The following is a 27,660-nucleotide window of genomic DNA, read 5'->3' on the forward strand; positions in this document are numbered from 1 at the left end:
CATTTTTGCCTTAGTCTAAAGTCTAAAGATAGGTCGAGGACTCTTCTGGTTCTTGGTCTATGTTTGGGCGGGGCCAGACAATGCCCAATGACCTCGGAATTGGACCGCAAGGAGCTCTGTCATTCTGAAACGGGTCATTGGAAGCAGCGCGAGGGCTGTCACCACCATTAGGTCACCGGGACTGAGATAACATGTATCAGCATAACCCAAGACTGATACAAATTATACTTTCCCATAATTTCGCTGCCGGCCAGCGGGTATTGGATTGGACCACACACACACACACAAACCAAAAGTTACTCTTTTCTATGTGCAACAATTCTTCTGAAAACACTAAGACTCCAAAACTTCACCATTTTTTCGAAAATCCATTTTATTTATCATTATCTGAATATCGGAAGCTCCATATAAACCTTTGGATAGTCAAACTTCGGAAAATCAAGGATTCAGATAGTCAAGTATGGACTGTACTTTGAAAAGCGCGTAAATTTTCGTTCTGATTTTTTGATTTTAACTTTTCCTACAAATTATGATAAAATCGAATAATTGATAAATAGGCCTAGTATTTTTTCACGACAAAAAAAATTACGCGGCTTTTCAACTTCAAAACATTGGAATTTCACGTCGATTTCATGGTTCTCTAAAATCTGCTGGATATTATCGTAAAAATGTGTAGTTTAGTAATAATTGAGTACAGAAAATTCTCTGAATAAGTTAGCTGTTGTTTTAGATGCAAAATATAAAAACCATGACAAAAAAAAACCGCGACAAATAATTTAAGCTCAATTTTGAGAAATTTTACAGAATTTCCCAACTCAGATTTTGCGATTCAGCTTACTTGTTTTTAGCTTACTTGTTTTTAGGTTTTAAAAAAATTAGGCAAATTTCTATTTATAACAGCTTTTTCAACATTTGTTATTCATAATATTATAAAATTATAAAAAAAACTTAACCCCCTTAAGGTTTTTTAACCATATTGAATTTATAAAAAAGCTTCAATTTTGATCAAAATATAGTTTTTTTTTTCATACTTTCCTTGCGCGTTATTAATTTTTTTTATCGTTATTTTAATAAACTTACAGAGAAAACAAAATTGCACTGTGCTTTGTTGCATTGAAGTTTCAAATGACGTTCTTTCACATTATTGGTTTAAATTCGTGTATAATTGAGAAAAATTGTTCATGTGTGCCTGCTTCAAATCCTTAACTTCATACTTTTATTCATGGCATGTTAAAACCAAACCAATCAATAATCTGCATTTTTTAATATTATAATAAACAATAACTCCAAGAATGGATTGTATGAATTAAAAATTTGATGTTAAATAAACTTATGTGCAATTTAACAATACATTTTTTTGAAATTCTCGGGACTTCACTGTATTTACCAAATTTCACGGCCAAGGGCAAATTTCGAGGATTATCGCAAAAATCACACGCCCTAGTGATAAATTAAAACAAACAAATTTCACACATTTCAGCTTCTTACTTTTTTACAGAACAAAATTAAGAATAATTTTCAAAAAGAAAACAAATCGTTCATAATTATGGATACATGAAATAAGTATTTCAAAGCTGATTTTTTTTTTCGTTTGACATCTTTCGTTATTTATTGAACTTCTGGCAAACCTTTCATGCACTTTTGCCAATTTTGAGATTTTTTATTTTTTAAGGCCTTAACGTATTAAAAATAATGGTAATACATGGTAATAATGATACTATAGTACATTCAGGAATCTTGAAATATTTTTTTGGACATATTTTTGTTAAGATACATTACATTTTGATTTTAACGTATGGTACAGATGATAGCATTGAATCCAGAGTATACATAAACACGCATTGGGATTGAAAAATGAGATTTTTTTTGATTGATTTGGTGTCTTCGTCATTATTGATGAGGACTATTCAGAAAAAAACTTATTTTTTTTTAAATAATTATCTCAGAATTTGTATTTTTTTTATTCTTGATTTTGTTTAATGTTTAAGAGGACAATTTTTGACCTATTTTTTTATTGAAAATAAAATGTACAATCGAAAAGTACTTTTCAAATGTTTTGATCAAGTGCACCGTTTTCAAAATATAGCCATTCCAAGTTTAATTATGCCTGAAAAAAAAAATCGTTTTTTTAATTGATGTCCATAAATATCCATTCTTAAAATTTTTTTTTTCAAAATGTTCAAAAAATTTCCTACAATTTCGTCTAAGAAACATTGAATATTGGACCACTGGTTGCTGAAATACAGCGGATAAAAGAAAAAAAAAAACAGAATAATTGATTTTTTAAGTCTCACCCAAACAACCCTCCAATTTCTTTTTTCAAAAAATATTTTTAAACTTTTTGAATCAAGACTAACATTTTAAAAGAAACAAACATTCAATAAAACGCCAAGATCTCGGCCAAAGCAAGAGAGGGGCACTCGTATGTGATTGTTTTTCACTATGTTGCTTATAAAAGACCCCCGGATGGTTGTTACAAACGGATTTTTAAATCTAGAAATCAAAACAATTTAATTTAGGTTGAAACTTTTGATCGTAAATCCAAACAAAAACAACTAAATAGATAATTTTAAAGCAAAACAAAAAATCCAACATTTGAATTATCAAAAAAAAAACTGTTTTTATCAATTTTGATGATTAACAAAACACTTTAATAAGAAATCAAAAGATTCTTAAATAAATTTTTCAACTGTCACAAACTTGACCCAAGCACACAAAACTTACGACTGCATCTGTTTTTTCAACGAAAATTCCACCCTTTTTTCTCACAGAGGAGAAGGACCCCACCCAGTTATCCAAGCTGGTTGAGGGAGGATATTGTTCTATATTTCTTAATTTTCAGCAGCGGGAGAGTGCGAGGAAAAAAAAATCTACAAGAAACCCAACCCATAATCGACATCTTTGAAGAGCAATTTTTCCTTCGAGAATCCCACTTGCCTTGGGGAGGACGACGATGGCGACTTTCTTTTTTGCTCACTTTATTTTTCTTTCTGCTTTCGGAGAAAAGCTTTCCCGGAGGGGGTGTAAAAGCTTTGCGATAATGTTATTATAGACTTGATTTCCATCGTGCTGGCCTTTTTTGCTGCTGCTGCTGCTGCTCGTGTATTGTTTCAAGTTTCGTAAATTGGGGTAGATCATTGGCAGGAGGAAATTGTGAGTAATGGAATTTTTTAAACTGCGTTTTGAGTGCAAAATTTGAGAAGTTTTTATTACATTTATGTAGTTATTTATAAAATGAATCATCAATGGAAAAAAAATAACATTACTTTAATTAGAAATTTTCAGACGTTTTTTTATTGTTTTCAAACAATTTTATTTTTGAAAGGCAGTGTTGAGATATTTTTTGTTACATCGACAGCATAATCAATGTTTCTAGAAGAGATGAGAGGAGGATGCTTTTAAAAGGTCAGACTTATTATGGTCTGCTGAACGGTCAGACCAGACCGGCTCCTCTAATGCATATTTATGTCAGCAAGACATCAAAAGCGATTTTGAAGTAAATTTAGACTAATTTTCTGGTCTGATATTTTTTCAATGCTGAATTAATTCTAAAAAACAGCTTTCTTGAAGTTTGAAGCTTGAAATTTGACGTTTCTCATGTGCAGAAAAATACCAACCTCTCTTCGCAAATCAACTTAACGGTTGAAATCGCTTCAAATTTTGCGCGTTGAAAATCCTGACCATAAAGAAGCTTACCTCATTTCTGCGAAGAAACCCAGCTGGGTAAATACTTGAGGGAACCCTCTTTTTTCCAGCTTTCCAGCTCTCTTCGACTTGGAGGGACTTCCAGCGAAAGAAATCACGCTCCAGTTTCAAAGCGCAACAAGTCGAGAGGGAGGAAAAAATAAACCGAGCAAACATTACGAATTTTCCTTTGTTGCAACGACTTCAGGAAAGTAAGTGAAAAAAAAACATCTTTTTTTGTTGCGTTTTTTCGCAAGACAAGTAACCAGTCAGACAATCATGAGAAATGGGTGGAATCTTACCTTGATCTCAATTCCCCTCAGTTTTGCTTCGCTAACCATCCATCTGTCAATCCGTCCAGACAGTTTGCTGCATTTTTTTGGAATGCGAGAACTTCGGTTAGAACACTGGTGCACAGTCCCAAATTGGAAAATCGCAAGTCCTTTTTTTACAAAACAAATTTCTTCCATATGATTAAATAAAACCCTAACTATAATATACAATGCACAGTGGAGGGAAATTGAACTCCAAATCGTTCTTAATTAAACGCGACTGGTTCCCGTGTATGAAAATTTGTGTTGTATTTTTGTTGTCTTATGTAAAAAAAAAACATCCAGAGAAAGGGTTTTGTGTTTACCCCAAATCCCAAACTTTCAAATTTTTTTTTTGAACTTATTCTGTGTTAAGAAAGTAGGCTTTATGCGGCCATCCAATAAAATAATAACAGGCACCGCAAAAATCATCAAGGGCCCATTTAACCCCGATTCCGTTATTAAAGCATTTTTGGACATTTTCAAATGTGAGAATGATCAGAAAATTTTACATAAGAGCAATTCTCTGAGATTTCGGTCTTTCGTTTTTTTGTATTTTTTAGTCCGGCTGACACTTTTGGTACCTTTGGTATGTCCAAAGAATCAATTTTGCATCATTAATTGAAGTATTTTTCTTATCAATTTGGTGTCTTCGGCAAAGTTGTAGGTATGGATGTGGACTACACTAAAAAGAATGATATACGGTAAAAAAAGGTGATATTTAAGTTTAGTTTTTGTCACTAAAACTTGATTTGCAAAAAACACAATTTTTTCTGATATGTTTTAGGGGACACCAAATGCCAACTTTTCAGAATTTTTTCAGGTTGTTCAAGAATGCTTTAACCGAGTTATGGATTTTTGAATCAACACTGATCTTTTTCAAAACCAAAACGAAATATTGTTCGTAAATATTTTTAACTTCATTTGTCGAAGTAAAATCGAATTTTCAATCAAAAAGTACTTTAGTGAAATTTTTGTTAAAGAGCACCATTTATAATTTTCTAAAATAGGTGCTCATGTTTGCCCACCCTTGTAGAAAACATTTTTGAAAAGCTGTTTTTAAATTTGTTGATACGACCTTTAGTTGCTAAGATATTGCCATGCAAAAATTTAAAAACAGGAAAATTGATGTTTTCTAAGTCTCACCCAAACAACCCACCATTTTCAAATGTCAATCTTCCAGAAACTAATGGTCCGATTTTCAATGTTAAAAACATGAAATATTTCGATCTTTCCGAATCGAAATTTTCTGAACTTTTCGAAAACATTGTTTTGATTATTTTTTTTTTTGAAAAAGATAAGCAATTGCTGAAACAAGTTCACGAAGCTTTTGATTAAAAAAATACGTATTTTGATTCATTTGTAAATAACTTGACTTTGAAGTAAAGTGAATCTTTTCACAAGTAAAAACATTTTGGACAAAACAACTAAGAGTTTGAAAGAAACATCATTAGTTACAATGGATAGTTCTTGTAGTTTTAAAGATCCTTAAAATTTGTAGCAAAAATCTTGTTGCAAATTCTTTTATATTTTTCGATGCTGGGAGCACGAAGTCTTCAATCTGTTGAATTAATTTAATTAGAATTAAAAAAAGGCAAAAACATTAAAATCTGTTTTTACACTTTTTGTTTATAGACCCTGATCAAGATCGGACCAATTCAGAGTAGCAGTAAAATACATTTCGAGTTGTTTTCAGTTGATTAGACTTCTATTTGGAAAGATGTTTTTTAAGTTCTTAAAAAACTATTTTTAGGTATTTAAAGGAGGAGGCGACATAAATTTTGAAAAATATTTGCAGCTGCCAAGAACTAACCTCTTTGTAGATTTTACTAATAGTGTTTTAGTTTTCTTAAATGAATTGTCCTGAGCAGTATCTACAATTTCTTCAAGATATATATTTTTTTGTTATCTGAAACATGTATATTTTTTTCTTATAAAAAGACGAATAATAAAAGTTTTTTTCAAACAGTGTTTCTATCAAGGTTGTAAATCGATAAGATTATCGTCGATAATATTATCATCTGACGATAACGATAATGGTTATCGTTATCGTCAGAACGATAACGATAATCTATCGTTATCTTTATCGTTATTTTGTTAATTCTTTCGAAGATAACCTTATCGCCGATAATAGACGATAACTTACTTTTAAAATCTTTCTTAAATCGATTAATTAAACCATATCATGTTAAATTTTCAATGCTTCCACTAAGAATGTGTTTTTTTTTAGAAAATATAGTGAGTTTCAGAGAATAAATATGTACTCAAAATTGTTCACAAAATACCGTTTTTTTCGAAAATGCAATTTCAATTGATTCGAGTTTTTGTGAAAATAATTTTTCTCGTATTTTTCGTATTTTTTAAAATATGCAATATGGATATGAACCAAAGCAAAATTTTGTATACTTTTTTACTTTATTATATTATTTTTTAATTAGTAAAATTTTCACAAATTTTGGTATTTATTTCGAAAAAACTCAAATTTTTAAAATGTGCATGGGATTCAAACGAAGCAAAATTTTGTATGCTTTTCACTTTATCAGAGTTTTTTTTGAAAATACAAAAATTTTCTCAAATTATCGTATTTTTTCCTGAAATACTCAGATATTCAAAAATGGAAAATGGGTCTGAACTGAAGCGAAATTTTTTATGCTTTTTCATTTTATTAATTTTTTTTGAATACTAAAATTTTCACAAATTTTCGTTTTTTTTCGAAAACATTAAAATTTTCAAAATGTGCTTCATGGGATTCATACGAAGCGATTTTTTTTAATTTTATAATTTCCACAAATAATTTTCCAAAACAGTATTTTTTTTTAAAATTGGCAGCATGGGATTCCAACGAAGCGTAGTTTTGCATGCTTCAAACGTACGTTCATGTTGTGTATACTTGACATCATACAAAATTTTGCGTCGTTTGATACTGAATATTTAAAAAATAGTATTTAAAAAAAAAAGCTTCAATAAGGTAAAAAACTTATGATAATTCGCATGTTTCATATTCTAAATTTTTTAGTATTTTTGAACAAATAGGGAAATTTGTGAAAATTTTATTATGGCTTACTCCATAAAGTACGTCACGCAAAAATCAGCCAAAATTTACCCTCCCTCCCCCCCTTTGTCACGCTTTTCCTTTACTTATAACATGCAATGTCACACTTGCTCAGACCCCCCCTTCCCCCCTAAAGCGTGACATACTTTATGCATGATGCCTATTTTTCATACAAAAAACTCTAATAAAATGAAAAAATAACATATTTGGCTTTGAAACTTACTACATTTTCAAAAAAAATATATTCTTCGTGGAAGCATAAAAAGGTAACATAATGTGGTTCAATTAATTGATTGCATAAAGATTTAATGGTAAAAATAAGCCATGAAGCCAAAAATTGGCTTCATCAACAAAATGATAAGGTTGATTTGCAAATTTAATAAGTGTGAAATATAGTTAAAGATTTCAAAAATATGGTTTTTCACGAGTCTATTTTAAAGATTTTTTTTTTCAACAGTGCACATTAACCAGAGCTTTAATGTCACGATTTTTGTTACAAATGTTTTAGAATTTCTGAATCTACGGAAAGTACTGTCTATTAAGCGATTTACAACAAATTTGGTCTATTGTTATCATTTGATTTTTGCGAGATTGGGCATTGGGTGGGTATTATTCGAATTATTCGTTTTTTTTTTCTATGCAAACTCAAAAATAGATTAATGGTTTTAAAAGTTTTTAGATTAAGGAATTTAAACTTAATGTTGTGCGATTGCTCAACATCTTTTTAAAAAATCGATTAGTGTTAAAAAAAAGGTTTTACAACTTTTTAAATTCTTCAAATTTACCTTGTATGGCTCAAAATGAAAAAAAAAAATAATATCAAGAGAATATGTAAACAAAAACGAAAAATGCAATGATTTTTTTTTCAAATTAAGTGTTGATTTAAATTTTATAGGTATATAAATATTAAACAATGTGTTCTGATTATTTTCCAATCAAATAATAAAAAAAACAACCGCAAAACCTTCCAGGAAACCAGAAAACATTGCAAATTTTCTTCCATCATCTGTTGAAAATTCATGGAATCTATCGGAGTTTAATTCACTACAATAATGTATTTCTATAATTAATCTTTCTGTAATAATCAAATATAAAGTTCAAACGAGATCAACAGTTTTTTTCCATACAATAAACTACTGTGCAACTCTTGCAAAATATCATAAGGTGGCCCTCAAACAGCATCAGTAATCACTCACTTTTGGAAAACTTCCGTTATGCTTGCTCATGTTCAATATTTTCCCTCCGTGATAAAATAAAATATGCAATAAAATCAAACTCTACCACAGAGCAAATCAAACACGGGGCGAATCATCATGCTGCGTGCTCACGTTTGAGTGGGATGCACACCCCCTTAACGTCCTTCAAGATGTTGAAAATGATGCTCGTCACTCTCTTGTGACATTGATGCAATCAGGATGACGTTATGAGCTATTTTTGACTTGCAGGATTTTTTTTGGTTTCTTGTGATTTCTTTCATTTTGAAAATTTCAACTTAAAATAATATAAAAAAAAAATATTTTTTTCTCATAAATTTTCAGATGCTGGAAGCCTCGCTGTACATCACCGAAAATCTGCCGGAGGAAGCCGACGGTCTGTGGGCGGTTGTCCACTGTGACATGTGGTGCGCCCTCGGCGAGCTGGAGTGGATTCCGTTCCCGGTGATGCGAAAATCGTTCGACATTAACGTTCTCGGTAGGGAGGAGTTTTGAAAGTTTAGTAAATTTTGAATTTACCAAATTGTGTCTACTTCTCCGCCAGGTGCCTCCCGTCTGACCCAGATCATGCTGCCGTTGATCCGCCGTGCCAACGGTCGGGTGGTGTTCCTGTCGTCGGCCATTGCGCACATTCCGGCACCGGTTCGGGGCATCCAGTGTGCCACGCAGGCCGCCGTCGAGGGACTGGCCCAGTGTTTGCGTCACGAGCTGAAGCAACGCACGGTGGACGTTTCGATTGTGTGTGCCAGCGAGTTTGCTTCCGGAAGTATGTGGCTGGACGACAAGGCCATGCTGGAACAGGCCAAGGTCATGTGGGACTCGTTGAGCGATGAGCAGAAGTCGGTGTACGGGGAGGATTACTTCGAGCAGGCCATCCGTTCGCTGGAGAAGTACACCAATACTGTGAGTAATTAAATGATTATAATTTTCATAAAAATATTCAAGATGTACCAAAATTTGGCACATAAGCCCTCTTTCTTTAATTTTCTTTTTAGAAATGTCAACTTGATTAAAACACAGAAATTATAGCAAATTTTATCTAAATCAACCTCCTTTCACCCCTTTTCCAGGACGGTGACTTCCACTCGACCGTGCGCGCCCTCACCGATGCCATCATCCGCTCGTTCCCGCTGTTCCGTTACACGCCGCTGTCCCGTTATGAGAAGCTCCAGACCATCGTCGCCGAACACCTGCCCAGACCCGTCTACGAGCTGTTCTACTCCAATTAATTTCGTCGATTAAATTTGAATTTCTGTTTAGAAATACTTTATGAAAAAGTGAATGATTTTGAAATTTCTTAATTTTAAAAGCTTGAAATAACACCAAATGTAACGAACGTAACGCAGCGTAATGCTCGCTTGACGAAGCTTTCTTTAGCTCTAAATTAACAACTTTTTAGCTTTCTGTTTAGTTAGTTGCGAATGATGCCGGTAGAGTGCGCTTTTCACGTAAATGGTAGCCCTTAAATGGCAGAGAAGTAGTTTTTCCAGGGGGGGAAATCGTGTTGGAGTTTCCATAGTATTACTTTGTGTTGCGATAGTCCCGCGTTGATAAAATGTCATATTAGTGTTTAGAATGTGAAAAAATCTGTAGTATTTGTATTATTTTGATGTTTAGAATCAATCAAATTAAATGTAAACAAAATAACGTGCACTCAAATTGACGACGGGCAGCACCAGTGCTGCCATCTTTGAAAACCAACGAGCACCACATTTAAGTAACGTCCAGCAACGCCCGACATCGATCCGGTGCGGAGTTCGCACTCTCACATCAACGTGTCGGTGTAGTGGTAACGCAGGTTTGTTGATACCGCTACGCGGTGATGACGGTCAGTGTCAGAGAAGCAGACAGAGGAGAGGAAATAAATCACAACAGTTGTCTGACGGGTTCGGTTGCGAAGTACCGCTCTCTTCCCTTGGCCGTGAAAATAATTTCGAAAAGTGTGTAATTTTCAATAAAGATCGAATAAAATTGCAGCTACGCGAGCACAATTTCACTGATCACAATCCCTGCCTCTTCGGTAAGTAACAGTTTTCAAAACATAAACAAACCCTGTGCAGAATCACATAACACTAGGTTTGACACATGACGCGAACGTCATCCAGGTCCAACGCAGCATGCTGCGCATGCTTCACGTGGCTTTCTCTCTCGCGAGAGAAAGAGAGTGCGCGTAACGGAACAACAAGTGAGAGAGATTTCATTGATACTGGGGCAGTGCGAACATTCCGCAAAACGGGGTCGTCTTCGACAGGGTTTTGAGGTTCAATTTTGTGAATGAAAAGTAAAGGTGAAGGTGTCGGTGGATAGTGGATGTGGTAAGGACATTTTTGCCGTAATTAACCTGTAGATTGATTGCCTCACGGTACGGTGTTACACAAGGTGTGAGGGGAAAGCGAATGTTACGAGGAGAGGCGTTACGGGGGTCTTGGAAACAGTTTTTATTTTTGAAAAGTATTGATGTGTGACAGACTTTTTGACCTTTTTAGTTTTTTTTTCAGACTGGTTAAGCCTCTCTTTTATTTTTTAAATTTTCGCTGAACCATTTTTGAATTAAATTAAAAACTTAAATTTGAAATTTGTTTCATTCAACTTTAAAAAACAATAGTTATTTTTAACACACATAAGGAATATGTGAAGCGTAGCTAATCCTTGGTTGGAAACTTGTTGAACAAAAGTTCTTATAATCATTGAGTGACAATCTTCAGTCAAACAGTCTGTCAGTCAGAAACTAGTAATTCGCTACTTGTCTTTCCTTCTTCTACATTTTTTCAATGAGAATTGTCCACTAGAAGGAGTGAATGATTATGGATTATGGAGTTAAATTTGGGGGCGTTCTTTTATGACTTAACGCAGTGAGTAATTGGAAAGTTTGTTCAGCTGTAAAATGTAAAAACAGTTTGATTTGTATCATAAATATGTTTGAGGGGTAAGAGAGGTTGTCTTCACATTTCAGATTATGCGTAACGTAATAAAAGAACACTTGCTTCTAAGTTTTTGTTCTCATGCTCTGATAACATTTTTACTTCTTGAGTTATTTTTTTGTTATTAAGTAGCTTTGAGGAACCAGTAATATTTAAATCTTGTTCTGATGAGTATTTTCATCTAAGTTTTTGCCTTCCTCACCTTACTGAGGAAAGGCTATAAAATCACTCGAAAAATGAACTAATTAATTTGACCTCGTAGACCCACCTTCAGGTATACCTATCGACTCAAAATCATGTTCTGAGCAAATGTCTGTGTGGATGTGTGTAGGTGGGTGGACAAAAAAATTGTCACTCGATTATCTCCGGACTAGATGAACGGATTTTGACCGTATTAGTCTAATTCGATCCGTCTTGGGGTCCCATAGGTCTTTATTTAAAAGAAGCAAGTTTAGTTACGTACTTCAAAAGTTATGCTAAAAAAAACGATTTTGGCGTATGTCCGGAAGATTGTAAAAAGGGTGGTTTTTGCAAGACTTTTTGGAGGCTAATCAGATATTTTAATGAAAATTATGTCCCTTATGCAATCCGTCGTTAGTTAGATAATTGAAAGACTTTTCAAATGAGCCTAAAATATCGAAGATCTGACAACCTTATCAAAAGTTATTAGCACTTATGTGTTATTTATACACTTTTTGGAGGCCGGATTTTAGATATTGTGATAGAAATATTGTCTGAATCTTCCTTCAAACTATCGTTGGATAGGTTTTTTATCAGACCTTGCCGATGAGCCAGAAATATTGAAGGTCTGCGAACCCTATCAAAAGAAATTAGTAATAAAGTTGATTTGTTAAACATGTTAAAGGGAAATGTTGCTATTTTCACTGAATGTATTGACTTTATGGATGTGAGGAAGGCACCAACCATAGATTAAGTAACGTTTTTTAATTAGAGGGCTTGGCTATGTTTTAAAAACAAAATAAAAGTCTCAAAATATAAAGATGCGTTGAAGAATTTGAACGGTGTGCGTCGCGGTCCTCACGCAGGATTTTCGTTGCCGTTTCCGTCTTTGTTGTCCCCTCGATTGTGCGTGTATTTCGATCCGGGCGGTTTCGCGTTTTCGCATTTTAGTTGGTTTTATCTTTCCACAGCCGGCTGTCTAAGATTGAATCATTTATGCTAAACTCAACACCAAATAACCGGGAATAGTCTCATCCGCATACTCCGACTGATTGCCTTGAGAATGCATAATACATCACACCATTAAACAATTTTTTTTTGATTTTTGGGTCGCATTATCATCCTCTATGTTGAATCCTGGCCATTACCCTTACCCACTAACAAAATCCCAAGTAGAAGTAGTTTTCCGGCACACGCGGGGGTGTGGATATCGTATAGAACCCACCCTTTGTAGCAACCTGTGCTAAATAACATTCCCGTCTCATTCCCTCGAGATCTACAAACTGACATGGCGGGCGCCGTTGGTGGCCAACGACTGTTTCCTATTCGCACCGGCTCTAGTTTTGATGATCGTGATGTTTTATCTTTTCAGCGCATTCATGCATGCTGTTGATAAGGGAAACATCATTTGATCGTTGAAGCGTGTGACCGGTTGTGCTGATGGGATATTATGGTCCTGTTCAGCAACGGAGAAGGACAACCATGGGTGGTCTCTCATGCTCATGCTCATGCTCAAAATAAAAGTCTCAAAATATACTTCGATCCTTTTAAATTTTTGTTGATACTTTAAAGGAAGAAATGTTTGGGAACACTTTTTTGTCCCAAGTTTATTTTTATTAAGGGGTTACACACACGATATCTTGAGATGGGATTGACCAGATTGACTAAAATTTGAGGTGAAGACTCTTAAGTGCAATCCCGTGTGCATGACAAGCCCGATTTTGAAATTTAGCTTTTTTTAAATACAAAAATTAAATATTGTATACAAAACATTTTTTATAATTAAGTTTTTTGAAAATCTGCTTTCGTTATGCACACAGGATCAGTTTAACGAGTCTTTTTCAAAATTTTGAGCAATTCAGAAAACTTCCAATAAATGGCCAGAGAGACATTGAAGATTGCACCACCAATTTCATTTATTCCAGCAACCAGAGAATGGCTCAAGCGTTGCGGTTTTTGTCCTCTAAAACAAATAAATAAAAAAAATAACAAACAGATTTTGGAAGAATGATTTTTGGTTAAAAAGTTCATTTAAAAATTGGAAAAAAATCCGTAAACCTAATTTTTCTGCATAGTCCTCATCAATACCTACAACTTTACAGAATACATCAAATCGATCAAAACATTGTTTTTTTGGTCATAGGAATGGCCCCGACACAGTTTGAACCAAATCATAAATATGAATAATAAAAATGGTCGCCATTGGCTGGTTTTGTAGATAACTGCTCTTCAATAAGGTGTAGGTATAGTATAGATTGATTATTGAACCAAATTATTGCTCACAGGAATACGTTTTGTTTGCAAAATTTAAATGATCAAATTAGGTTTTTAAATCAATTTGAAAATTTAACATTTTAGTTAAATCTAAAAAATATAATAAAAACTATTAGTTAGAACTGTTTAACATTTAAAATTGGTTTAATAAATCGATTCCCGTGTGCTCTCTAGTACTATCTAGATAGGAAAACCAGCAAGCTTAGTAGACCGATTCTTAGCACTTGTTTACCAAGCAGTAATTTTTTCAAGTTGAACTTTGGATGGTTCTGATAATTTTCCATGTTTTCCCACTATTTGAACCACACAAAAAACATATTTCCACACCAAAGTTCCTATTCTAAACATATATGTGAGCAGATGTTGTTAAATATATAAACGCTGGGAATTTTTAATTTTCCCAACTGTTTTTAATAATAGCTCAAATTAATGGAAGGAATGCAGATATTTGATCAATCTAAACCAGGGGTGACCAAAGCATGGCCCGCGGGCCAAACGTGGCCCGCGAGGTGATATTTTGTGGCCCGCGGACCCATTTTGAATGATCATGTAAAATTGCCCGTCGACCACTTGTAAAGTGATTTTATACTTTTCCAAAATATAGGTTTATTTTAAACTTTTATATGCTAATCTTTTTAGTTTTTGTTAATTAACAAAAAATTATGATTTATCAATATTTTGATCCCCACATCCCCACAGACTACAAATAATTTGTTAAAAAAAAATTATAATTAAATTAATTTCATACGTGTCAATGTGAGTGAAAGTCAAAACTTTCATCAAACATTTTTGGAGATATTAAAAAAAAAACGTTCAAGTTTGACATAGGTCTGTAATAGTTACAAAAATTAGTTTTCTCAATTAATTTGCAAGTCATAAAGACCCATTTATGGACTGACCCTCAAACTTACATTGCACTTCCTTCGGAATTCGAACTCATTACAGTTAGATAACGAATCTGATTGACTACCAACCAATTGTGAAAATCTGAGGATCAAGTTTGTATATTTTCAAAAAACTTCAAAAAAAATGAAATTTAATTGCAATCACCTGAAATAAATAAAATATGCATTAGTTTGCCTTTGACAGCTTTTCAATTGGATGCATGGGCTTACAGATATAAGCTTAATTACATTGCTCATAAATGAAAACAGAATATTTTTTTCAGTGTGGTACAAATCTGGATAGTAAATCATCTTACGTAAATATTAAATCGAGTCAAATTGAAAAGCTGTCTTATGGGAAATTGGACGAGCTTACCGGTAAAAATATTTTTGAGACTGAAAAATCCAGTCTGTCATATATAGAAATGCCAAAAACCACCAAAAAAGCTATTTTTCAACATTTTTATTTTTAAAACCGCTGTATCTTCACAACGATTGGACTTAGGACAATGGTCAATATGGAGACTTCGAGACTGAAAAATTGATTCCCACTATCGGTTTTCGAAAATTTTGATGTTAAGATAACTTAAACAAAAACAGTTTTAGTAAATGATTTTTGTTTTTTTTAAGGAGATTCATACCATCCTGCATTTTTCGTGAGTCTTTTTGTAACATTTTAGGCTATTTCCTCAAAAATTTTGAACGAAACTTTACCTTAAAATTTATTTTTCAAACATAAAAATTGAAAAATCCCAAAGAAGTGGCGTGTATTTTTCTTTCAGTGTAATTTTTCAGAAAGCCCGTCCAATTTCTTACAAGTTTGTTTTTGACCACTTTTTGGTACGATGCAACGCCTTTGAGATACAGTCATTTTTAAATTACAGAATGCAAAAATATCTAAATAACTTACGCCCTTCTCAAATGTCATTTTCGAGTACAAATAAAATCAAATAACAATAAAATCAACAATACCGATAGAAAACCGTCAATTCGTGGTTTCTATTATTTTGAATTGACATTTTTTTAAAGAAATTAATTTTTTTTAATTTAAAATAACGTTATTAATTTTTTTTTAATTTCCTTTTTTTTTGTAAATTTGGCCCGCAAGCTCATTTGAGCTTCAAATTTGGCCCGGCCTCCAATAACTTTGAGCACCCCTGATCTAAACGGTATTTTATAGTAAAATGACTCTTTTATAAGCCCTCTTATTGACAGAAGCAGATTCTGTAGGTATAAAATTATACAGGACATTTGAAAAGGGGGTATATGGAAGCGTTGTCCCGTCACGAAAAATGACAATAGTTTAATTTGCAATAGTTCGTGAAATCGGTTTTGCATCATATTTTGATTCTCTTCGTACTCAAAAACCCTTTAAAATGCTTATTAGAAATCGAAAATTGGCCAAAAGGATCCAGAGTTACGGCTGACGCAAGTTTGCGTTGTCCCGTCACGCCAATTTTTTGGTCAAGGCACGAATTCAAAAAAAGATGCTCATTTCTCGTGTCTAGAAGCAAATCGTGTAACAGGCCAGTTTATGATCGATCTTGACTAAATCGACCCTCCAGAATCCAAATTTGCCTGTTGATTTTCCTGAGTCTCAAAGGGAAGCGAGATATTCAAGATGGCGTCTAATATGGCGGCAGAATGGAAAAAACACCATAAAAGGATTTTTAAGTTCAATCAACTAGTCAAATTTAACTAATCTGGGGTCGCTGAACTCGAATATGAGCCATATAATACTCCAAAGTACTCAGAGAATGTGCAATCCAAGATGGCGAACCTAGAATATTGGAAATTTTTAAACAGAAATGTAACAGGCAGTCAACAGGTCAAATTTAATTAATTTGGGGATGCTGAACTCGAATATAATCCTTAAAATATTCTAAAGTCCTTAGAACAGTCTGTGCGGCGTAATGCCAAATACGGTGACAACTAAATAAATAAGTACTCAGGGAATGCAATTCAATTTTCTAGCTTCGCCATCTTGGATTGCACATTCCCTGAGTACTTTGGAGTATTATATGGCTCATATCCGAGTTCAGCGACTCCAAGTTAGTTAAATTTGACTCGTTGATTTCCTGTTACAACCCTGAACAAAAAAATCAAATTTTCTAGCTTCACCATATTGGCCGCCATCTTGGATTGCACATTCCCTGAGTACTTTAGAGTATTCTATGGCACATATTCAAGTTCAGCGACCCCAAATTAGTTGAATTTGACCCATTGATTGCCTGTTACACATCTGAAAAAAAAAATCAAATTTTCTAGCTTCGCCATATTGGCCGCCATCTTGGATTGCACATCCCTGAGTATTTTGGAATATTCTAGAGCTCATATTCGAGTTCAGCAACCTTTTGTTAAATTAGACCTGTTCATTGCCGGTTACATTTCTTCATAAAATATCGATTATTCTAGTACCGCCATATTGGCCGCCATTTTGGATTGCACATTCCCTGAATACTTTGGAGTATTCTAGGAGTCATATTCGAGCTCAGCGACCCCAAATTAGTTAAAGTTGACTAGTCAGTAGAGATTTTCACAATTGCTTCATTTCGTGACGGGACAACGCGAGCAAAACCCTCTTTTGCAAAATATCTGCGTTGTCCCGTCACGAAAAGAAGTACCTGTCAAATCAACAAAATTTGACGAAATTGGGTGATCCAGTAAGCAAAATCTTCGTTTTTCATTTTAGAAACAACTGTAAAAAAGGGTTTTTCCAAAACTTACTAGGAGTGCAGAGTTCTTCACTTTTGTGTATGAAAATCAAAATGATCCAATTGTACGATGTTGTCCCGTCACGCTACATTTGTAACTCTCTTGACTCAAACTTTGTGTTTTTAAATGTTTGCTGGAGTGAATCTTATTGGAAATTTAATGTACTTTCCAAATTTGTATAAATATTGGTACCTTTTCTCACAGATTTTGAAGTTATCAGCAAAAAACTGAAAACGTATGCTTACAAACGTTGTCCCGTCACGAAAGAATCGGTCAGTACAAGAGTGCACCCCGGCATCGACATGATGAAACATCTGCATTTAGGACTTGTCGTTAATTCTGTTGCTCTCAGAAAACTTTCATAATGTGAGAATTTATTTCAGAAACTATGCAAGTATTGATTATACCTTCTGATGCTAATTCAAAGAAAAAGGTCACATTAAAGATTCGATGATAAACAATTAGTATTTTTATTTCTTCATAATTTTTTTCGGAAAAAAATTCCTATTCTTCTAATAGCAATTCAAACTAGTTTGAAAAAATGCTTTAAAAAATCCCAAATGACAAAATGAATTCCTAGACCTTCACCTTCCCAAAATCCGTCCTACTCCAAGCGAAACTCATACGAGGATATCGTGGAGATTTTTCGTGTCTTCTTAAAAAAGTTGGGCATGGCCAAGGAAATCGTCGCCATCGTGCTAACTTGTCGTACGTGCATTTTGGGCCAAATTGAGTTAAGAACGCCATTTTGTGCAGCTCACAATGCCTCACCTTTTGACCTTCACAGATCCCCAAAATTCGATTTCAATCCTGAGATATTCAACAAATACCGAAAAAACTCCGTACATTTTTGTCACTTTACATATGAAAGTAGTTTCAATCTTGTCATGCTATCTTGTCACTCCATGAAAATTTATGTAAGTGCGACAAAAGGCCAAAGGGATTTCAGGCCAGGAAAGTCAGGATGCGTTTGTCGCACGTACAAGCTAGACTACCGTAAACATTTGTAATTATAACTCGAGACTCCAACAACCAACTTCAACCAAACTTTGGGACAATGCACAGAATGGTGAGCCAAACAAAACGTGTTTGTTATTGTTTACATTGCGTGCTCTCGTTTTTGAATTTTCAAGGTCAAACATTAAAACGCGTTTTTCTCAGAACGTCAAAATGGCGGGTGCGACAAGATAGCACGACGACGTCGAAATGAGCTTTTTTTTCTAAATTGATAAATTCTCATGAATTTGGATGTAAACAAAATTTAAAAAAATACTTGAAAATAGTATTTAAAGCTTGAAATCTAGACCTTTCTTTGAATTATGCAATCAACAATTACCTCAATATAGCACACGCAGCAAGATTGTTGATTGGAGGCAAAATCTAATTACGGATCGGATGGAACCGTCGATCGAGCCAGCTTATTGACTCTCCTGATTTACACCGGCAGCCATGGCAAACAATCACTTCGCCACTCAATTATACCGCTCTCGAGAGTGAGAGTGCACTGTTGAAATTTTTTAGAAGAATATTTTTTTTGCAAATTTGAGGATTTAATTAGATTTTTCGAATTAATTTTTAACTGTGCATATTCTTCAAGTTCAACTCGCCGGCGCCGCCAAGATTTTTTGTGCATTAACCTTCACTATTTGCTTGCTCCAAAGTTAGCCTAATCGAATCGTACCGTGCGGCGATGGCGATTGATCATCATCTTCACCATCACCGCAGTTTACCTGCTTGACGTAAATGCCCCTCAACAACTTTTTGTTTTTGCTTTGTTTTGACTGAAACCCCCTCTTACGAACCAAGTTCAATTACTGTCGAAATTTTTCACCTTGAGCGCCGAATTACTCTTCCATGAAGATTTGGACACAGCTTGTGCCGGTTTGAAGACGATGTCTTGCAAACTTTTAGCAGAATTTATTTCATGCTTGACGGATTTTTTTGGTTGTCTAGAGACTTTTCGATTTTCAAGTTGAAAAGCTAACTTTCCCTGCACTTTTACCCAAAAATAGATAGAAAAGGCAAGTTTCAGCACTAGCTCTGCTCTATATGCGCATATAGTGCACGTATAGTGCTGATTGTCTCTAATTTAATGCTTGACCAGTTCAGCTCGTGCTGCTAGACTTCATGGTTCGCTCCGTCGTAAGTACAGTCTCGCACATGAAGCCTGAGCCACAACAACAAAAAAACGAGCTCTTTCTCAACGATCACTTCAAGGTTAACGAATTGCGCAAATCATCGGCTGGAGGCAGCTCCTTCTCTCGTTGAAGCGGTCGAGCTGGACCCAACGCCGTGATGATGACTACGAGGAGGGGTACACGCGTTTGTGTTGGCAAACAATACGCCAAGTGTACCAACCTTCTGCTGTAAACAGAGGGGCAACCAACTCATGAAATAGACAAAAAAGATCACTCGGTAAGGGAGCAAAAAGAGTACCGAGTTAACCCTCATTGCCTTAATTTGTACAGATTCGATGGTTTTTATTTTATTTAGAAAATCAACCTTTACAAAAAAAAATACTTTTTTACAAAATCCCAAAAAATATTGATATTCTCGTTTATTGTTTGAAATGAGGGTTAAGAGAGTCTATTGACGCGTAATTTTCCTACCCATAAAGAGGATAGTGAGCTTGAAAAATTGTCTTCTACCCTCCTGTGAACAAAATCATAAATAATTACTGATACGACGTGCGATGGATGTTTCCGTCAGAAAAAAAGTGCAAATTGAAGCTATTTTTAGCATTTCCGGCATAGAAAGGCCAAGTTGAAGTTTTATTTTAAAATTAATGCGCTGTTATGAGGAGAAATCTTCTGATGCAAAATTTGTTTAGTTTTTAATAATTTTTCCTGTTTTTTGAAAAGCTTGTGATGATTTAAAAAAAAAAATGTTTCGGCAATGCAATTAATTACTTCATCACTCCAAGATTTTTTTGTCATTTTTCAAACAGAAGAATGGAATAATGAGGCATAATAAAGATAATTCCTTCTCTTTTTTAAAGTGTCATAAAACAACTTGTCATGCCTGTTTTGCAACTCACTCATCAAAAGTGTATTGTAGTTCTCAATGGTTGATAATCAAACGTGTTGCTTAATTATTACAGTCTGAACAAAACTTTTTTTTTGCTGCAAAATGTTGATTCATTTTGAAGTTTTAACTTTAAACCATGAATAATCACATTCGAGTTATATGAAGTTCCCAGTGCAGATAACAGATTGTGCGATATAAACCCAATTATTTTGTGCTCACACTTTCATGCACAGATAAAAATGAGGATAATGTTCATCAGGGAATGGATAGATATTGATGTGTCAAAAAAATGTTACACAATAAACTGATGAATTTTCATCACATTTTTTCTGTGTGTTCCATTGAGAACTGCAGGTAAAGGCCTCAGATTTTTTTTTAAAGCAATGAAACATTAAATTGACAAAATAGCTTCAAAAAACTATAAATAAATTTGATTTGTGTTCTTTTATTTAACTTTGGATTTTAGAGGTTCTATGAAAAAAAAATTATGTTCATTAAACAGAAAAAAATGAATCTTGGAAGGTTGATAATTTGGAAGGTTGAATATTACATCTTTTCTGAGTAATATTGATGAATATTCACACAGAAACTGATGACAATTCATTATTTTCTGATGTAAGATCACACTTTTTTTTAACTCAAAATCTGTCACCATTACCTGATGAATATTACCATAATTTTTTTTCTGCAAATGAAAAAAATATGTTTCGGTTAAACTTCCAAACACTCATTTTTCATTGATATATTTTAATCAAAGTCGTTTATTTTGTTTTCGATTTAAAAGTTTTCTTCAAGGTAGCTACTACACAGCAGTGCGGACCAAGGCAAGGAAAAAATCCCTTCAAGCCTTCTTCAAATGTTTCAACCATATTGAAAGAAAGTGTTATCTTGCCAAACCGCTATTTTGTAGTTTTCTTAAAGAAAACTATTCTTAAATATTCAGGACGTACAGTCATGCCCCGGTTTTGATTCGTTCAGCTGCCTCGGTTAAGCATGCTCAAAATTCCAGGTTTCCACAATATGGGTATCAAATGATCGAGACATTTTTTGTAATTGTCTGCCCTAGAACTATTTAGAATATTATTACACTCTAAAAATTAACCCTGCAAAGTTAGAAAAAAAAACACAAAATTTTAAAATGAAACATTTTGTTCTTAATGAAAAAATGACCCTTCTGGGTCAATGTAGATTCGTAAAGTATATTAAATTTCCCATAAAATGACACACATTTTACAGGTTAGTAACGGAAAATGGAAGAGTTTTTCAATCTTTTTAAGTATTTTTTTCGATAAAAAATACTTTTTTTCGGAATTCTGAGTACGCCATCAAATCGGGCGTCTTATTTTACATAAAAGCCTTTTTGACACCAAATTTCTATCTCATCACCGTTTCAAGCTGCAAATTATTGAAATACACCTCTTTTTTCGCATGTTCAAAAATTGAAGGTGTCATACTGCCCCTCCGTTACGAGATATCAAAAAACGAACTTCGGATTTGTGATCAGGGACAAAAGTTACCCCTTAGGACAAAGTTTTACGTAGATCGAAGAGCGGTCGGGGCAACTTTTCCCGATTTCATGTGAGTGGGTAGAGAATTACCCATTAGTATTCGGTTTGTCAATTGTAAATATTTAAAAATCTGTTTCTTTGGAAGGGATTTTCTGAACAGTCACCATATTCTACGGCAAAGTTGTATCAAAAATCGCATTATTTGTTTATTGATAAAGTTCAACAAAAGTATCTAAAAATTTCAGGAGTTTTAAAAGTTGGGAAGCATGGTAAGCAAAAATTCTTCAAAAGTTTAAAGAATATTTAAAGAAAGTGTTATAATGCCTTGGCCTAAACTGTAAATATTATCAATTTGATGGAAACAACTTTTTCATTTAGACGGAAAAATTAAACTTTTAGAAACACTTGTTTTTAAGCGTGACTTTTTTTCTGATTTGTCCTCTTGACACATACAACTTTGCTGAAATCACCATATCGATAAAAAAAAATTAATATATGTATTATTTTTCGAATAATTAGATAACTGTTATTGCATAAAAGATTGAATCAACTTTGTTAATATTTTTAAGTCTGTTGAGGACTTTTTTTTATTTTATATAAATAAAATTTATGTTTTTTCCCAATTCACTTTTGTCTTAGTCTCAATATTTGATTTGGGTTTGTTTGTATGGTCCCTGTAGAGTCTCAAGAGATGTTGAAAATTGTTTGTGATGTTCGATTAATTTGATTAGTATAAGCCACGATACTTTCTCAAGAAATGAATCACTTAGAAAAAGGTGTCTCATTTTTTGGACCGTTTTGAACGAAAAACATGTGGATATTTTTTTGTTACCTTTTTGTATTGTTGAGTTTATTTTACAATATCTTCGAAAATGAGCAGATTAATTATGTTTCGGTTTAAATATAGTCATATAACTAAATGAAGTCACCAGCTAGTGGTTGAGAAATAAGAAGATGTTCAATATTTAATTTCTTTGGTTAAACGTACATTTTGTAAACAAACTAAAATTTCAAATGAAGTGCATGCAAAAAGTTACAAATTGAGATTATTTTAACGAGTTCAAATCACGATTTTTGGTAATTCCGGAAAACCTCCCAATTTTTTTTGCTGATAAAAGTGCCAAAAATTGATGTTATTTTTGACGATAAAAAGTAAGCTGTATCGTCATTCGCATGTTTCGCAGCAATAATATTCAATGCTTTATATCAAATATTATTTTTAACGGAAATAAACTAAAATGTGTACTATTTATAACAAGAACGACTTTTGAAAAGTTTATCAATCCAATTGTTGGTTTGTAATTTATAAAACATTCGTTTTAATTCATACTATATTTATGATTTATCAATTTGTTTTATTCATTGTTTTCTTTAGTTAGGATCCGCGATACTCTGATTTTTTTTTATTTAAATTAAAAAGTTTTAGCATAACGAAAATATTTTGTGCAGACGTGCTTTTCCTTCATTAAATATTTAAAATTGCAAATAAATTTGAAAAAAAATTAAATGTTTTACTGAAAAATGCATCTGGAAAAAGTTCCACTATATCACAAAATTTGTAAAGTTTTTTTTCCGATAGCAAAATATTTCTTGCATCTTACATATTTTTCAATGTGAATTTCTCCACTTTATGAAAAAAGGGCGAAAATACAAAAACACTGTAGTTTTCGAATTAAACTTGCATTTAAAAAAAAGTCAAATAAGGCTGGTACAAAGTTTTTCAGGGAGCAAATAAAAATATTTTTTCAAAAAACTTCAAAATTTCAATGGAAATTGAAGTGCAATCAGCTGAAATCAAGTTAAAATATATTGCCCTACGTATAGAATCATTTTAAGCATGTTTTGACTGATTTAAAAATCTTAAGAATTTTTGAAAATTTTCGACGTTCACTTTCGCAAAAAGCTTTTTTCGCTAAAATTTTTGTTTTTGCTAAATCTTAAAATTTTTGAAAACTTATGATGACAAAACAATTGATTTAGTGCATTTTAAAACACTTTTTCGATGCAAATGTTAAAAATATGGCTTGTTATTTCAATATTTTTATTTTTTGCACCCCCTCCCCCTTGAATAATGTGGATCTTTAAGTTTGCGCAGCATAATTATGATAATTAAAAAAAATCATCTATTTAGCACCTTTCTCCAGAGTTCATTGTCTCTCAAACCCAATTCACAACCTTAAAATCTTCAAACTAGTAAAGCTAACAAAGTACCTCACATTTTCATTTTCCAAACCACACCAAAACCTCACCGGTGACACCGGTGCTCAACAAACCTCCGAAAAAACAGCCATTACATAACTTCTGTGTTAGTGTTGAAAGGGCCCTCCCCGCCCTCCCCAAAAACCAGTCCCCCAAACGGTTTGACCACAACGCAACGCATTATAACATCACTAACGTCTTGTGCCTCTCCGTTTGATGCTCTCTTTAGGTTGCCAAAAACTTCACCGGAGAGACTTCACCAGAAAGCGACGAACCTAGGCGTTTGAAACGATCGATCTTTCTTGTAATGGTCGTGATCGAATCTTCGCAGCTACGACGACGACGACGACGACTCACACAGACCATCAGAGTCGGAGGCCCAATTCACACGCAGCTTGGTTCGGCTTAGATTCGGCGATTGTCGGAATTTGGTGGAGACCTGTTTGGGGCAGGCTCGTCTCGTCCCGTTCAGATCGTGCTGGATGGTCGCTCGTGACGGTCGTCGTCTTCTTCACAGATCGTAGGTCGTGCGCGAGTGTAAGTGTGTGAGCGTGAAAAAAGGTGAAGTGGGTTATCTAGCTGGTGTAATTTTGAGTCACTACCGGGGGTCAACGAAAGGTGACGAACGAAGAAAAAAAAAAGAGTTCCGGCGATCCTCAGTCTATACCAGGAGTTTATAGAACTTTGAAGTAGAGATCCACCGTGAAAATGTTGGCAGTGGCGGGTGGAGTGGCCGCCCTTGTGGGGCTGGTAATCTTCTTCTTTATGAAGTCCTCGAAGGAAATGCCCCGGAACTGGGCCCAGCTGGTGACCGAGCTGAAGATGCAGCAGTGCGGATTTTTGGCCCTGCTGGAGGATGCCTTTCTGCGCGGATCGAACAAAGTTGGTGAGTAATTGAAAACCCTAAATTGCTTAAGTTGATTTGGAATTTTTAAAGCATCAAAATTCAGCAAAAAATTACAGAAGACGACCAAACCAGTTTTGATTTTCATATTTTTGCCAATGCTGTAACAGTTTTGTAATTTGGAACCTTGACCAGGGGGGAAGATGGTGGAATGCCGTTTAGCTTGCCAAAACCGCTGTTTCCACATAGGTTCGCATAGATTAAGGTGGACGCGGTGGGGAAAATTTATGCAGAATTGCAGGTTAACTATGTTGCATGAAGCGGTGAAACAGGATTGGTGACTCTTCGAGCCGGTCAAAATGTGAAATGTTGTTTTCCGCAAACGAGAGGTTTGGTGTTGCAATTGCAATTTATTCCTAAAAGGTTCCTATCGGTGCCAGACGGTGTTGTGGTTGTTTCTTATGGAAGTTGCTAGAATGTTGTGCAACTTGTTTTTTTAAGCGTTACTTAATCAGCCTGCATTTGACTAAATTTTACTGGACGTTTTTGTATCTTCCAGCATTAAATAAAAGGTTGTTCAAAAAAACTCTAAAACTCTTAAAAACTTTATGATTTTCAAGTTGGACTGGCATGATCTCAAGTCAAATCTAATGGCACATTCCTGGCGATATAAGGAAGATTCAGGGCTGAGGTTAAACAAAGAATTTCTTTTAATTTATAGCACAAACTTCAGTTCAAAATGAAATGCACAAAATAACCAATTATGAAAATTTTCCTTTTTAAAAGAACAAAAAAATGCTATCTTTTGAGCTTTGTTACAAGTTGAACAATTCTATATCAAATCTACCGATTTGAACCATTTTTTTTGTTGTATTTTATGATTTGGTTGACAGGGTGGCCAATCAAGTCGAGAAAGTCGGGAAATAGTTGGGAATACAATCATGCCCCGGTTTTGCACGCCTCGGTTTTGATTCTGTCAGCTGCCTCGGTTAAGCACGGCCCAGTGCTTAACTGAAGCACAGAGCTTATGGGATGTTGGCTATATGGGAGACATTGGCTAAAATCGTATGAAAAATCATGCAAACATAAAAAATATAGTGTTCTGGAATCAGAATTTCGTGAAAATTTTCACAAAAATACGTATTTTTCTTGTATTTTGAAAATGAAATGTTTCTCGAAAAACTACTCAAAATAATTGTTATTGCAAAATGTGTATCAAATGATATGATTTTTTTCATATAATTCGAATGTTCAATCATTTTATGAAAATACTCAAAATTTTCACAAAACTACGTATTTTCGAAAAAAAAAATACTCAAAATTTCAATTTTAGCAACATGGATGCCAAATGATCGGGACTTTTTCATACACTTCGAATGTAATCACAACATATTTTGAAAACACTCAAATTTTTAGCAAAACTACGTATATTCGAAACAAAATACTCAAAATTTCAGTTTTTAAAATATGGGTATCAAACGATCAACATTTTTCCGTACATTTCGAATGTAACTACAACATTTTTTGAAAATACTCAAAATTTTCACAAAACTTCATATTTTCGAAAAAATACTCTAAATTTCAGTTTTAACAATATAGGTATCAAATGTTCGGCATTTTTCACACATTCAAAAGTTATAACGCAAATTTGTGAAAATATAAAATTTTTCACAAAACTACTTGTTTTCGAAAAAATACTCAACATTTCAGTTTATACAGTATGTGTATCAAATGAATGGGTTTTTTCATACATTTCGAATATAATAACAACATTTTTTGGAAATGTTCCAAATATTTAAAAAAACTAGAGTTTTTTTTTGGAAAATACTCAAAATTTCCGTTTTTACAAGATACACCCAGAACTGGACATCGGCATACGAGAGGATAAAGAGCACGATTCGGTAGTAAAATGGTACTGTGTGCGGACTGAGAGGATATATCCCGAAATTACCGAGAGTACTTTACTCATGGGTTCATCTTCAAAAAAAGTTCATCTATCAAAAAAAAAGTACCGGTACTGAGCCTCGAACCCAAGACCTTCGGCATATTTAACCGTGGCATTGCCGTATGAGCCACCATGGTTCGGTAACTAAGTGGCGGTCATTTGTCCATATAAGCCACTCAATAGGATGAACTATTCCAATGAACGAATGAACACGCGAGAGGATTATACTCTCGAAAAATAGCACTTTCCTCTCGTTTCTTTTCGTGAGGACTATCCTCTCGTTCTTTAACTTTGGGTGTAGGTATCAAATGATCGGGATTTTGTATGCATTTCAAAAGTTTTAACACAAATTTGTTAAAATATCCAAATTTTCACAAAATTACATATTTTCGAAAAAATACCCAAGATTTCAGTTTTTCACTATCTGAGTGTCAAATGATCGGGATTTTTCCGTACAGTTTTAACACAAATTTATGAAAATTACAAAAAATTTCACAAAGCTACATATTTTCGAAAATAATACTCAAAATTTCAGTTTTTTACTACATGGCACCGCTTATTGTACCACTGAGGCTTTTGAGATTCTAGATGTCTCAAGCTACCGTAGTGCTACGGGATGTGCAACAAAAGGTCGGAAGACAAAAGGTCGAATGGACAAATATTCGAAAGTGGGCAAAAGCTCGAATGGACAAAACGTCGAAAGGACAAAAGGTGGAATGTGAAAAAATTAAACAAATAATTATAATTATAAACTTTAAAAATAATCTTTGAAAAATATATTAAAATTAAAAAATATTAAAAAATATAAAAATACATAATTGATTTTTTTTCTTCGAGTTAATCCTTGGTTTATCCATCTATCCTATTTTCTCAAATGAACAGAAATACTTCCAAAACTTTTT

At 33.8% G+C, this 27,660-nt stretch overlaps 2 protein-coding genes across 4 annotated transcripts in view; both read left to right on the plus strand.

Annotated features, from left to right (window-relative positions):
* LOC6053615 (D-beta-hydroxybutyrate dehydrogenase, mitochondrial) overlaps positions 1-10,237 on the plus strand; it is a 127,989-nt gene extending 117,752 nt beyond the window's left edge. For all 3 annotated transcript variants that reach the window (XM_038258356.1, XM_038258355.1, XM_038258357.1), the window contains exons 5-7: positions 8,586-8,739; positions 8,806-9,164; positions 9,332-10,237. In XM_038258356.1, coding sequence (XP_038114284.1) covers positions 8,586-8,739; positions 8,806-9,164; positions 9,332-9,490 — 672 coding nt within the window. In that variant the 3' untranslated portion in view covers positions 9,491-10,237. The remainder of the gene's footprint in view (positions 1-8,585; positions 8,740-8,805; positions 9,165-9,331) is intronic.
* Positions 10,238-10,487: 250 nt separating this feature from the next.
* LOC6052290 (dehydrogenase/reductase SDR family member on chromosome X) overlaps positions 10,488-27,660 on the plus strand; it is a 76,368-nt gene continuing 59,195 nt past the window's right edge. The window contains exons 1-2 of the mRNA XM_038258358.1: positions 10,488-10,576; positions 24,199-24,855. Of these exons, the coding sequence (XP_038114286.1) occupies positions 24,678-24,855 (178 nt within the window). The 5' untranslated portion in view covers positions 10,488-10,576; positions 24,199-24,677. The remainder of the gene's footprint in view (positions 10,577-24,198; positions 24,856-27,660) is intronic.

The sequence above is a fragment of the Culex quinquefasciatus genome, chromosome 2 (genome assembly GCF_015732765.1).
Source record: "Culex quinquefasciatus strain JHB chromosome 2, VPISU_Cqui_1.0_pri_paternal, whole genome shotgun sequence".
Classification (NCBI taxonomy): Eukaryota; Metazoa; Arthropoda; class Insecta; order Diptera; family Culicidae; genus Culex; species Culex quinquefasciatus.